The 14977-nt window shown below is 46.6% G+C and overlaps 1 protein-coding gene across 1 annotated transcript; it reads right to left on the bottom strand.

The window, feature by feature from the left end:
- Positions 1-4147: 4147 nt before the first annotated feature.
- On the bottom strand, positions 4148-5819 carry LOC125513538 (elongation factor Tu, chloroplastic). Its single transcript, XM_048678665.1, has one exon. The coding sequence runs from the start codon at positions 5720-5722 to the stop codon at positions 4307-4309; it is 1416 nt and encodes a 471-aa protein (XP_048534622.1). The 5' UTR covers positions 5723-5819; the 3' UTR covers positions 4148-4306.
- Between the last annotated feature and the right edge of the window lie 9158 nt (positions 5820-14977).

Here is a 14977-nt window from a genome sequence, read left to right as displayed (position 1 = left end):
AAGACATTGATGTCAAAGGTGGTATGTGAAGATATTCACATTGAAGACTATGACAAGAGAAGACATCGCATGAAGCCTATGAAGCTCGAAGACTCAGATCTTTTGTAGTTCTTTTTCTTCTTTATTGAGTCATAGGAACCACCGTACTGTTAAGTGGGGTCCAAGAGAACCGGTCAGAATGACTGAAGTGATGCTTAACCAAAACCTATGTCTTCGAGTGAAGACTATGAGAGCGAATCTTGTCTAGAGTCGGACAAGTCAGCTTTGCTTGTAGCCCAAGTAAAGTTGCCGTGTGTGTTTGAAATCTGACCGTTGGAACATGTGTCAGTTCCTTAGTGACCCAGGGTCATTTCGGACAAATCAGGTCGGGTTGCCTAGTGGCTATAAATAGCCCACCCCCTACAACCATAAACGGTTGGCTGCTCAGAGTTAGAGTACGGCTTTTGTCGTTTGAGAGCAACCCACCTCGAAGCCTTTGAGAGAGAATTCCTTGCGAGGATAAAGCCATAACCACCCAGAGCCAAAGAGTGTTAGGCATCACTTAAGTCTTCCTGTCTGTGTGATCTGAAGACTTATTACACTTGAGGATTGTGAATCCTCCAGCCGGTTAGGCGTCGCGTTCTGAGCATCCAAGAGCCATTGTGAATCGCCGGTGAACGAAGTCTGTGAAGGTTTGGGAGTCTACCTTGAAGACTTACCAGAGTGATTGGGCGAGGTCTGTGTGACCTTAGCACAAGGGGAATACGGTGAGGACTGGGTGTCCTGAGCTGCGTGTTCAGGACTGGGTGTCCGGGACTGTGTGTCCTCAGGTTTAAATACCTAGCCGCCCTAACCAGACGTACAGTTGTCACAGCAACTGGAACTGGTCCAACAAATTATTGTCTTCAACAAGTCACTGGTTTCATCCTTCCCTTCCCTTTACTTACTGTTGGTCCTTGTGAAGTCGTTGTATGATTGCATTATCTTTTGTCTTCACTGAGTGACTGCTTGATCTGATTGGCTTCATAATATCTTCCTATCTGATCCTTACTACCTAGCTGCTATTAGTCATTGTGCTTTCACTTCATTGAATACTTGACTATGGCTTGCCTAGTGTAGTCTACTTTCCGCTGCATGATAATAGGTTTATTTCTATCGTTTGTCTTCGAAACTTCCACGTTTTGAAGACTTCCATAAAAATCGCCTATTCACCCCCCCTCTAGTCGATATAACACACTTTCACGTTTGCACTTTTTCCATGCTTGTTTGAACCTGCTATTGAGTGAATTAGTCGTAGCTCAGTGTTCATATTTTGTCAAGCATCTTGAGTGGATCCCCGCCATGTGATTTGTTGCTATGTTAAAGTGCAGTAGCTTGTTGTTCTTGATGCATTTAGATGGCCTCGTGCTGTTAATCGCGACTTTGTGCCATTATTGTTTTGCTTGCCATTTGCAAACCGTGCATCCGATTCCGGTGATCTTTATATCGATTTCGACCGAAATCAACTCATCTTTCCAGCGGCACTCTTGGTTTGCCAAGTTGAGGCCTGATTCAATCTTTCCTTTCCGAAACATGCATATGCATTGCATATCACGTCCCGCATATCATGCCATGTTTTGCATCATGTTGCTTGCGCATTGCACCGTGATTGATTGTTGGTCCTTTTGCTTGTGTTCTTGCCTTGGGTAGAGTCGGGAGACGAGTTCGTGTTCGAGGATCCGTTGAGTTCGGTTACGAGGATCAAGCTTTCGTCAACTCGGAGAACTTTGCAGTCAAGATGACCATACCCTCAAAATCACTTTTATCTTTACTTGCTAGATGCTCGCTCTATTGCTATGCCTATGCTACGATACCTACCACTTGCTTATCATGCCTCTCATATTGCCATGTCAAAACCTCTAACACAGCTTGTCCTAGCAAACTGTTGTTTGGCTATGTTATCGTTTTGCTCAGCCCCTCTTATAGCGTTGTTAGTTGCAGGTGAAGATTGGAGTTTGTTCCTTGTTGGAACATGGATATGTTGGGATATCATAATATCTCTTATTTTAAATTAATGCATCTATATACTTGGTAAAGGGTGGAAGACTCGGCCTTATGCCTGGTGTTTTGTTCCACTTTTGCCGCCCTAGTCTTCCGTCATACCGGTGTTATGTTTCTTGATTTTGCATTCCTTACGCGGTTGGGTTATATTGGGAACCCCTTAACAGTTCGCCTTGAATAAAACTCCTCCAGCAAGGCCCAACCTTGGTTTTACCATCTGCACTAACAACCTAGCCTTTTCCCTTGGGTTTCCGGAGCCCGGGGGTCATCTTTATTTTAACACCCCCCCGGGGCCAGTGCTCCTCTGAGTGTTGGTCCGAACTGAGCTGTCTGAGGGGCCACCTCGGGGAAACTTGAGGGTTGGTTTTACTCGTAGCTAGTCTCATCCGGTGTTGCCCTGAGAACGAGGTACGTGCGACTCCTATCGAGATTTGTCGGCACATCGGGTGGCTTTGCTGGTCTTGTTTTACCATTGTCGAAATGTCTTGTAACCGGGATTCCGAGCCTGATCGGGTCTTCATCGGAGAAGGAATATTCTTCGTTGACCGTGAGAGCTTGTGATGGGCTAAGTTGGGACACCCCTGCAGGGTTTTGAACTTTCGAAAGTCGTGCCCGCGGTTATGCGCAGATGGGAATTTTGTTAGTGTCCGGTTGTAGAAAACTTGACACTTAACTTAATTAAAATGCATCTACCGCGGGTGTAGCCGTGATGGTCTCTTCTCGGCGGGGTCCAGGAAATGAACACGGTGTTGGAGTTATGCTTGAACGTAAGTAGTCTCAGGATCACTTCTTGATCACTTCTAGTTCACGACCGTGCTTTGCCTTCTCTCCTCGCTCTCATTTGCGTATGTTAGCCACCATATATGCTAGTGCTTGCTGCAGCTCCACCTCACTACCTTTTTTTTCTACCCATAAGCTTAAATAGTCTTGATCGCGAGGGTGTGAGATTGCTGAGTCCCCGTGGCTCACAGATTACTTTCAAAACCAGCTTGCAGGTGCTGATGATATCGTGCAGGTGACGCAACCGAGCTCGAGGAGGAGCTCGATGAAGATCTCGTTCATTGTGTTGTTTCGTTTCCAGTTGATCAGTAGTGGAGCCCAGTTGAGGCGATCGGGGATCTTTTGCGTTAGGGGTGATCTTCTTTTATTTTGGTTCCGTAGTCGGACCTTGTTTGTATGATGGATGATGTAATGCTATATTCATATATTGTGTGAAGTGGCGATTGTAAGCCAACTCTATACCTCTTTCTTATTCGGTACATGGGATGTGTAAAAATTACCCCTTTTGCGACATGCCTACAATGCGGTTATGCCTTTAAGTCGTGCTCCGACACGTGGGAGATATAGCCGCATCGTGGGTGTTACAACTACACAGCATGTTACTATAAAACACCAGGTGATGTTAATGGAGTTCAAATCAACCATGCGGATGTCACAAGAGGTGGAGGCATTATTAGAACAGAGCAAAATGCGGAACTACACCACGAGACACGAAATATTTGAGTATGCGTTTAGAACTGGAATACACATAAGGAAACGAAATACACATAAGGAAACGAAACATCCAGAAGCAGCACATTTGCTGGGAAACATGCACGCGACAGATTGTTATGATTGGAAGTGCATAGGTTGAGATGACCACCTTGAAATGGTAAGAATTGCTACAGCACACTGACCAAAAATTCAGCAAGCCTTGTAACATAACCTTACACGAAACTACTTTTTTTGACCCAGATGAGCAGACGCATGATGATTGCAGCAAGTTAAGTTGCTACCAGCAGAAAATCGATATGAACTACAGTGAGCACGCCTTGCTATAACACAATAACCAACACATGAAACTGTTATTGCATTGAAATAGATGAGCACACACATGATTGCTGCAGGTTAAGCTGCTAGCCAGCGGAAAATCAATATGAACTACCAAAAATAACTTCAAGATTAAGATAAACCTGTCAAGCAAGCATATATCTGAAGCAGTAAACAAATAAGCTATAACCTTATACCTCCAACTCAACCAGTCCCTGCAGCATATGAATAATGAATCATCTTCAAGCATATCAACAAGAGGAAAACAAAACGGCCAACAGTCAAGGACATAACGACAGATGGCAGATCAAGATGTATCTTTGTCGTGAATACTACAAAGTATGCAATTTCACTTGAAGAAAAATGTGCCATACTACAATTTCACAAGAGCCTTCCCTAAATGCATAATAACAACTACATAGCATTTCGCAAAAGAGTAAATGAGGAAAATTCTCACGGTGGATATCCTCCATCCACTTTACTGAATGATATTATTGATGACACCGGCACCGACGGTCTTGCCACCTTCACGGATGGCAAACCTCATTCCCTGCTCACAAGCCACAGGCTGGATGAGCTCCACAACCATCTTGATACGGTCACCCGGCATGCACATCTTCGCCTCCTCATCCTTGTCATTCATAATGTTTGTCACATTCCCCGTGACATCAGTAGTCCGCATGTAGAATTGCGGACGGTAACCAGGAAAAAATGGGGAGTGCCGGCCACCCTCCTCCTTCTTGAGCACATACACAACAGCCTCAAACTTGGTGTGTGGCGTGATGGAACCGGGCTTTGCCAACACCATGCCTCTCTCAATGTCTTCCTTCTGCATACCACGGAGCAGAAGCCCAACATTGTCCCCAGCAATGGCATCATCCATGGTCTTCTGGAACATCTCAACACCAGTGACCGTGGCATTGCGAGTCTCCCTGATGCCGACGAGGTCGACTGGGTCCCCAACCTTGACGGTGCCACGCTCGATACGGCCAGTGGCAACTGTACCACGACCAGTGATGGAGAAGACATCCTCAACAGCGAGCAAGAAGGGTAGGTCGGTCTGCCTCTGCGGGACAGGGATGTGGGTATCCACGGAGTCAATCAAGGAGAAGATGCCATCCACCCACTCGTTATCCCCACGCTTGAGGCCAGGGGTGGCCATGAGGGCCTCGAGCGCCCTGAGTGCAGAGCCGGAGACGATTGGCACATTGTCACCATCGTACTCATAGGCCGTGAGAAGCTCGCGGACCTCGAGATCGACGAGCTCGAGCAGCTCCTCGTCGTCGACCTGGTCCTTCTTGTTGAGGAAAACAACAATGCTGGGTACACCGACCTGCTTGGCGAGCAGGATGTGCTCCTTGGTCTGCGGCATGGGCCCGTCGGCGCCGGAGACGACGAGGATGGCGCCGTCCATCTGGGCGGCCCCGGTAATCATGTTCTTGACGTAGTCGGCGTGGCCGGGGCAGTCGACGTGCGCGTAGTGGCGCGTCTCCGTCTCGTACTCGACGGTGGCGGTGTTGATGGTGATACCACGGGCGCGCTCCTCGGGGGCGGCGTCGATCTCGTCGTACTTCTTGGGCGCGCTGCCCCCGACGGAGGCGAGCACCATGGTGAGCGCGGCCGTGAGGGTGGTCTTGCCGTGGTCGACGTGGCCGATGGTGCCGATGTTGACGTGGGGTTTGTTCCGCTCGAACTTGCCCCTGGCGGCGCGCACGACGAGCAGCCCCGGGCGCCTGCCAGAGCTCCCGGCCGCCGCCGCCGCCGCCGCGCGGCGTGACCGCGCGGGCGCGGAGAAGCCGAGGGAGGTGGAGAGCGGGAGGCGGGGCTTGGAGGAGGAGGTGGAGGGCGGGAAGAGGAGGGCCGTGGAGGCGGAGGCGGCGGCGAGGGAGGCCATGGAGGCGGCTTCTCTGGCGGGAGGGGGGAGCTGCCGCGGGTGCGCGGGGTCGGGGGAGAGGATGGGATGGATAGGGAGAGGGGGCGAGAGGGGGAAGAGGGGTTCGCTTATCTAGAGAAGAAGGGTGAGGATTGGATTTGGGGGATAAGGGGAGGGCCACGGATTAGGCGAGGGCGAGGGCCGAATCGTGAGGCGCTGGATGCCTCGCGCCGTGTCTCGCCGGCTCGCCGCCGTGTCGGGGAACTCGGAACGCGAAATGGATGCAAATCTGGTGCTTCTGGGCCAGGAAAATTGGGGGTGCGGCCCAGGTTCCGCCTCGTCGCGCCGAATGTCGACCTTGCCTTTCTGCCGTTCTGGCTCCACGTTCTCTGTTTTCTCAAAAAGAAAAAAAGAAAAAGGCTCCACGTTCTCTTCATTTCACGGGAAAACGCAAAGGGTGCATATTTTCTAGAGGAGTGACCGTGACTGTTTCCACTTACGCATCATCTCGCGGTATTTTCGACAATTGGTTTTGCGAATTATGGTACAGACACAGGCGCTTACTCATCATGGTATTTCATGGGTATCCCTCAAAAAACCAAGGTATCTTGACATTCGTAGGATTAGTCTAGCGAAATACGGTATATACATAGATATTTATATTATATTTTTTTACACCAACACAAACATTTATATGCATATATTTTTATCTCATACACGCATATGCACTCGCTCTTACAAGCATTTTCGAAAGACCAAATCAGCAAACCATGGGATTGATAGAATCATCATAGGCATTTTATAGTCAACATGAACGTCATCTCCTAGGAGCGAACATCACCAAAAGGTTTAGAATAAATTCAATAAAAGACGAGCATTCGTGATAAATTTAGGACTTGAATCTGGATGGATTGGTTTCATCACAAAGAAACCTAACCTATTTGCTATGTTCAATTCACAACATTCTTTGGGCACAAGAGGACAACCTCACTGGAGGCAAATGTAAAGCGGCATGGGAGAAGGTATGTACACCAATAGCGCAAGGAGGGCTTGTGATCCTTGATCTGCACAAGTTCAGTCGGGCTCTATGTGACGCCCCGAGATTGATGCTCGAGAAGACTTCCATAAGTTCCGGGTTTCGCCGTGTGTTTCATTTGTGTCTGCCTTTTATTTTTGCATTGCAACATGTCATTATGCCATCATTTCATAAATCTTTTGCAACTCAACTAAATAAGTTGCATGGATCTTCGGTCCATTTAAACCGAGGGAAGGGTGACTTCTCTTTATAACATATCCTCCCGATATTAGGGAGCTATTATAAATATTTCCATTCTTGTGGAATTACTGTGACAAACTTCCAATTTAAACTCTCAAGTCTTTTCTGCATCGAGTTGCTCTCTAACCTTGCCATTTATTCTTTCGTCATTTTCCGGAGCTCCACCAAAAATCCGAATATTTTTGGACTCTTCATTACCTTGAACTTATTCAAACCATTTGAATTAAATTCAAATGGATTTGAATTTGGATCTCTCGATCATGGCCTTTTCTATTTTCCCGGAACAAGCACATTTTTGTGAGTCCGGGAAAATTATCTGCGTGTCCAACTTCTTCCCCTAACCCCTCTTTCTTTTCTTTCTTAATCTCTGTTTTTTTTCTTTTCTTTTAGTAGAGAGAGAGCCTAGCCTTGCCTCTTGGGCCTCCTGTAGCCGCAGGCCCAGCAGCAGTCAGCCCACTCCTCCCGTAACCCTAACGAGCATCTCTCCCTCGACCTTTTCCTCTGACGCCGCCTCCTATCGATCCCCTAGCGCAGCCGAACCCTTCTCCTCAGCGCCGCAGAGCCCTCGGCTCGATCCCGATCCCCTCGACCCCTTTCCTCTCGATCCCACGCGACCCCCATCTCTCTCTCTCTGGATCCCGCGCATAGCCACCCAGCTCCTCTGTCCATCGAGCCACTGCCGGAGCTCCACCTCGCCGGCCGACGAGGCCACGACCAAGCCGGAGCCTCCTCTCCTCCCTCTGCTTCGCGCCTCCCGAGCGGTGACTGGGATGTTCTTCCTCCCGCTGGAACCAGGAGCGCCGCCGCCCTTGACCCGCCTCGCCGTCGCCATGGACCGAAGCCGCGCCTCGGTTGCTTCTTGTACACAGCCGCCGGCCTCTCCTTCCTCCTGCCCGGTTCCCCCTGCTGCCTTGCCGCCGTCGAGCTGCGCCGCAGCGCCGACCTCGCTCTGCCCTTGCAGCTGCTGCTTCGTCACCTCGCGCCCGCGCCTCTTTCTCCCTCTGTTCGGCCGCAAGCGCGCCGCCGCCTTCTTCGAGCAGCAGCAGCGTGTTTTGCTGCCTGCTGACGAGCACACGACCCGGCCTTCTCCTACTGCCACCTCGAGAAGTACCACCACGACCTGCATGCCCTGTCCGCCGTAGTGGACGACCGCGACGCCCCACTGTCATCATGTACCTCCACTTGCTGTTGTTGTTGACGTCAAGTTCGACCACCGAACATGGATTAGCGCCAAGTACCACGGCGGCCAGCATTTGGATTCGACAAGTTCGACGACGCGTGTACAACTACGTTACCGAAACCGCCAAGTACCTCTACACACGGATGCGTCGAGGTCGTCTCAGATATCGCCAAGTACACCACCGAAAAGACCACATGGATGCTCGAATGAGTACTGAAACGAACGCTGAGTACCACGACACGACCATCGACATGTACCCCTAAGCCGCACCGAAACGCCGAGTTCCTCTCCGAACGCATGTACGACTACCATGGCCGAAAGTACCGTATACCACTACCGTCTCCGAAGAACCGTGTAACGGAACCGTCAAGTTCGACTACCGCCAACATGTACAACTACCATCGCCGAGATCGCGAGAACCTCTTCCGTCGACCCTAGATGCATGCGAGAACGACTACTTCCACTACTTCTTCTACGCCGACTCGAACCGCTCCGATAATGCACACTTCAGAGGTATTACGTCGAGACAACCGCCGTGGATGAATGTTGCGTGATGTATGAGTTGCACCCTATGTTGCACCGTGTCCGAGTTGTCACTTGCTCGATCCTCCTCTTCTGCCGCTAACTCGTGGGACACCCGGAATCCGGGAGCGCCCCACCATCTTTTGCACGCATCCGCATACTTCTCCTTTGCATCGGTATCTCAATCGAGTTGCCGGAACCGGGACGTTGCCGTGTCACCGTTTCGTTATCGTTGTCGTGGCACCCCTTTTCATTTCCGCCACGATGACAAATGCTTCTTAATATGCTCTTATCAACATTTTCATAAGTATTGCATAAAACTTGCATGTCATCCGCATCATGATAACAACTTCAAGAATGTTTAAATTGTTGTTGCATTAAATTACTAAGGCATATGGGGATTTGCCGGATTCGTTATTTGTTATATCCGGCCCCATTTAAATTGTTTAGATAATATAGTTTTGTTATGTATCATCTCTTGACATGCTTAACAACGTTTAATATTGGTGAGTACATAACCAAGATCGAACTAAATAATGGATTGTGGTGTTTTGTCAATATGCATCCCGATGCATATTGAGCTCCACTTAATTTGTAGTTTTGGTTGTTGCACTCTGCCATGCCATACATATTTAAACCGGACATGCATCATATTTGTTTGCGCATCATGCCATGCTTATGTGATGGTTGTTTACTATGTTGTTTGCTTCTTTCCGGTGTTGCTTCTTCGGGTTAGTTTTGTTAATGTCGCGTTTGTGAGGATCCGTTCGACTACGTTTGTTTGTCTTCTTCATGGACTCGTTCTTCTTCCTTGCGGGATCTCAGGCAAGATGACCATACCCTTGAAATCACTTCTATCTTTGCTTGCTAGTTGCTCGCTCTTTTGCTATGCCTATGCTGCGATACCTACCACTTGCTTATCATGCCTCCCATATTGCCATGAGCCTCTAACGCACCTTGTCCTAGCAAACCGTTGTTTGGCTATGTTACCGCTTTGCTCAGCCCCTCTTATAGCGTTGTTAGTTGCGGGTGAAGATTGGAGTTTGTTCCTTGTTGGAACATGATTATTGCTGGGATATCACAATATCTCTTATTTAATTAACGCATCTATATACTTGGTAAAGGGTGGAAGGATCGGCCTTATGCCTGGTGTTTTGTTCCACTCTTGTCGCCCTAGTTTCCGTCATACCGGTGTTATGTTCCTTGATTTTGCGTTCCTTACGCGGTTGGGTTATAATGGGAACCCCTTGACAGTTCGCCTTAAATAAAACTCCTCCAGCAAGGCCCAACATTGGTTTTACCATTTGCCACCTAGCCTTTTCTTTCCTTTGGGTCGGCCAACCCAAGGGTCATCTTTATTTTAACCCCCCTGGGCCAGTGCTTCTCTAAGTGTTGGTTCGAACCGAGTAGACTGTGGGGCCACCTTGGGGCAACTTGAGGGTTGGTTTTACTCGTAGGATGTCTCATCTGAGTGTGCCCTGAGAATAAGATATGTGCAGCTCCTATTGGGATTTGTCGGCACATTCGGGCGGCTTTGCTGGACTTGTTTTACCATTGTCGAGATGTCTTGTAACCGGGATTCCGAGCCTGATCGGGTCTTCCTGGGAGAAGGAATATCCTTCGTTGACCGTGAGAGCTTGTGATGGGCTAAGTTGGGACACCCCTGCAGGGATTTGAAGTTTCGAAAGTCGTGCCCGCGGTTATGGGCAGGTGGGAATTTGTTAATGTCCGGTTGTAGAAAAACCTGAAGCTTAACTTAATTAAAATACATCAATCGCGTGTGTAGCCGTGATGGTCTCTTCTCGGCGGGGTCCGGGCAGTGAACACGGTGTTGGAGTTATGCTTGACGTAGGTTGCTCTAGGATCACTTCTTGATCATAGATTCTCGACCGTGCTTTTTCCTTCTCTTCTCGCTCTCATTTGCGTACGTTAGCCACCAAATATGCTAGTCGCTTGCTGCAGCTCCACCTCATACCTTTTACCCTACCTATAAGCTTAAATAGTCTTGATCGCGAGGGTGTGAGATTGCTGAGTCCCTGTGACTCACAGGTACTTCCAAACCAGTTTGCAGGTGCTCGATGATGCCGTACAGGTGACGCAACCGAGCTCAAGGACGAGCTCGATGAAGACCTTGTTCGTAGTGTTGTTTCGTTCCAGTTGATCAGTAGTGGAGCCCAGTTGGGACGATCGGGGATCTGTGTAGCATTTGGGGTAGTCTTCTTTTATTTTGGGTTCCGTAGTCGGACCTTGTTTGTATCTGGTTGATGTAATGCTTTATTCATGTATTGTGTGAAGTGGCGATTGTAAGCCAACCATGTATCTTTTTCCCTTATGTATTACATGGGTTGTGTGAAGATTACCTCATTTGCAACATTGCTTACAATGCGGTTATGCCTCTAAGTCGTGCTTCGACACGTGGGAGATATAGCCGCATCGTGGGCATTACAAGTTGGTACTCAGAGCCTTCCCCGACTTTAGGAGCCCCCTACTTGATCGAATCGTTGGCGTTGTTGTGTCTAGAAAAATGTTTTGAGTCATTTAGGATTATATATATTGGAGAGTAGGATTCTTTTTACTCCTCAGTCCCTTCGTCGCTCTGGTGAGGCATCCTGACGTAGAGTTTTGACTCTTCTCTTCCCAAATTTCACTAAAAACATTTTTTAGGATCATGCGGGTATCTTGGAATCGTTTCGATGGTTTTGTGACGAGAACATTGTTCTTGGTGCCTCCTAACATTTAGGGGTTGTGGCAGTGTCCCGGGGAGTTGAGCTCCGAGGTGTTGTCGTCATAATTTTATCGTTGCAGTTCTGAAATACCTGAGTTTTTGCCGACATCGAAAATCTCTTTTATGTTGTTGTTGGTGAGATAACCTTGACGCCACCCAGTACTGGGGCGGGAGTTCGGGAGTATTGCCATAACTCGTATAACAGATGCTTTTCGAAGGTTGAGGTAAATGATTTCTGAAGGTTTCTTGGTTATGTGTTGAAGGATGGATACAGCTGGATGTAGGATTTGTTAGTTTTGGGTGAGATATTATGCTTCCCCTGTATCCCCAACACCTGATTGCATAACCGGAAAGTTTTAAGAGTTTATAAGTGGGAATTCAAGTAGCTCTTAGGATATCTTTCCTATAGACGCATGATATGAGATTGGGGTTCGACGTCTAGTGGTCCGCCTATCCACGGTTGGCTTTACAGTGGTCTCGTTGTGTCTTAAAGAGTCCTTGGCTATGCTGACTCGGGGACGCTTCGTATGTCATGTGCATTGCCTTGTACATGATGGTGTTGTACGATCAAGCCCGTGTGGGCCCCACCACGAAAACTTCGGACGAAATCTCTATCATATGTTTGTTCCGGCTTATTTTGCAAGCCAATCCTTTGTTTTGTTTTTCATTTGTGGTATTCGAGTTGCTTCGAAGTCAAATGTTGATTCCACACCTTTCCTAAACGGTGTTCTCATACTCCGATGTGAATACAAATCCTTCTTGATCATCAAGCTTGTCATCTAAATTTCTTCTCAACCGGTGTGTCTCTATTCAAGTGGATCCGATCATTTTCAACATCAGCAAGATCCAACTTTAGTTCTTCTCAACGGTGTTACCTTCATCCATTCCAAGTTGACTTTGTTTTTTTCCCACCCTCCCATCCCTTTTTATTCAAGGACTCAGATGTCTTAATCAAGTATCCATTTTGTTCATGTGAAGTCTCTCCATCCTTTTCTGTCAATATTCTTATCCGGTGATTCTCAAGAAGATGCTAATGGAGCTTCAAGTTCATCATTCTTCGTTTCTTTTATCTTCTCCGGTGGATTCAATTCAAGCTTTGTATTGAGCATAGTCTTTTCATTTTTCCCAATGCTTTTTGTATGACCGGTGCTCCTCATAATCATTCCCCGCTTGCTATTTAATTGTTCCGGAGTGCTGAAGATATCTCGAAGATTCATGTTTCCACTACGCATTCGATCAACCTATTCTGAGGTTGTTATCTCATTCAAGCCATTTATTTCAACCGGTGCAATCTCTCTTTTCAAGCAATCGTTCAACGGTGTTTCTTTTGAGTGGGCCCTAACCCACAGGTCTTTTTCCAGGATCTTGCCTGACTCTTCTTATTTTCCCGGAGCTATCCTAAATTCTTTTGAAGTTTGACGTAAGTATGAATTATCATCAGTCAGATGGTTTTCTCCAAGATCTGTCAAATTCTTTTCGTCATTGGTTCAACCATTCTAATTTTCCATTCCGGAGTGCCTCAACAATTCTTGGTGGTGTTTCTCGTCGTCATTCTCGGATTTTGAAGACCAAAGAAGAGTTTTTCCTCCATATCTTGCTCCATTCTCTTCAAGATTCATGATTCTAGCTTGATGCCATCCTCTCATAATTGTTTTGATTGTGACAATTCTTTTCATCCTTCCGGAGCAATTCAGGAGTCTTTTCAGTTCGTTTCTCCAGAGGCCATCATTTGAGAAGGTTTATTCATTCTCAGCTTTCAGCTATTGTTCTCCAAATCTTACTGGTGCATCATTAAATATTCTCTAATCAGCTCGTGATCTCTTCGTTTCAGTTGTATCTGAATCCCCTCAATTATCATCATCTGTTCTCTAATTCTTATCGGTGATTCATCCCTTTACTTCGTCCATTTTCAATTCTTACGGTGGTTTGTTCAAGATTTCTCTTCCCTTATCAATGTATTCGTTGTTTTCAACCCTACCGGTGGTTCATTGAGTCTACGCTATATCTCTCTTAAATCCTTCTACGAGAATAAGTAGTATGCCAAATCCGCTTCTTGTCATCAATTTAAATTGGTGAAGGATAAGCATAAGGTAATTCTTATTCTTGCTTCATCCAAGCAATGGACTCATCTTCCAGAGTTCTTTCACGATGAATAAATTCTCGGTCTCAATTGTTTCATCTTTTCTTTTCCCGGAGTTCCAACCTCTTTCAATTATATTATCACAGAGATCTCTATCTAAATCATCGCAAGGCTTCACCTTGTGTTTTTCAACTTCTCTTTCTTTTGATCATCCTTTTGTTACCGGAGTTCTTCATGGAGGTTCTACATGATGGTTCATCAAGGATTTAATTCCTTCTCGAAGTGTTCATCAACATTATTTTCAAGGGAGCTCAAGCATTCTTCGTCTTACAATCCGAAGTGCAATTCTTTCAACTGTATCATTGGAGGTGGTATTATGTCATTCGTGATAATTTGAGTTCATGTTTCATGATTCACAAGTTATCAAGAATGAGGTATTTTAAATCCATCAATCTCGTCATTGGAGTTATCTTGGGTTATATTTCACCTAAAGCCTTCCCTAAGGATTGTTGCTAATTATGGTACTTATAAATGATCCAAGTTCTTCATTTATCCTTCCGGTGAAATAAGCTTCTCGTCTCCTTGCTCGTATAAAATCCAAGCTGTTGTTTTCGTTAGTGGCAGAATTTCACCTCATAATTTTGAGATGTCTTCCATAAGCCCACATCAAGCTTATCCTTTCGTTGTTGATATCCAACAACTCCGTTCTAGCATTTGTTGTAAGCATGCTCTCTCAAGATCTTGTTCCCCTCCGTCCATTCCATTCCATTCTTTCATTTCTTCCGGAGGCTTTGTGATGTTGCTCTTTTCAGTCATCATCTCGAATTGTGAAGATCATGATCTTTTCTTGCTTATCCATTTAACCGGAGTGTTGTGCCCTCTTCTCAAGTTCTTTTCATCTTATCAAGTTTCATATCACTTTTCAACCGGAGTGCTATATGAATTTGTTCTTCCTTGTTCCTCTTTTCTAACGGAGTGTTTTCAACTTCGTTCATCCCCGTTGTATTCTTTCTTTCAATTTGTTCAACCTCTCAAGGTTCTTTGGTTTCACTCGTTTGTCAAAGAAGCAACTTAGTTTTACCTCTTCTCTTTCTCTTCCGTTTTCCCTCCGGTGCCATTCTAGATCTCGGGACGAGATCCTCTCGTAGTGGTGGAGTGTTGTGACGCCCCGAGACCGATGCTCGAGAAGACTTCCATAAGTTCCGGGTTTCGCCGTGTGTTTCATTTGTGCCTGCCTTTTATTTTTGCATTGCATCATGTCATCATGCCATCATCTCATAAATCTTTTGCAACTCAACTAAATAAGTTGCATGGATCTTCGGTCCATTTAAACCGAGGGAAGGGTGACTTCTCTTTATAACATATCCTCCCGGTATTAGGGAGCTATTATAAATATTTCCATTCTTGTGGAATTACCATGACAAACTTGCAATTTAAACTCTCAAGTCTTTTTTGCTTTGAGTTGCTCTCTAACCTTGCCATTTATTCTTTCG

This window comes from Triticum urartu, chromosome 6, assembly GCF_003073215.2.
Source record: "Triticum urartu cultivar G1812 chromosome 6, Tu2.1, whole genome shotgun sequence".
Taxonomy (NCBI): Eukaryota; Viridiplantae; Streptophyta; class Magnoliopsida; order Poales; family Poaceae; genus Triticum; species Triticum urartu.
The sequence above is the reverse complement of the archived record's forward strand: the minus strand, read 5'-3'. Positions and strand labels throughout refer to the sequence as shown.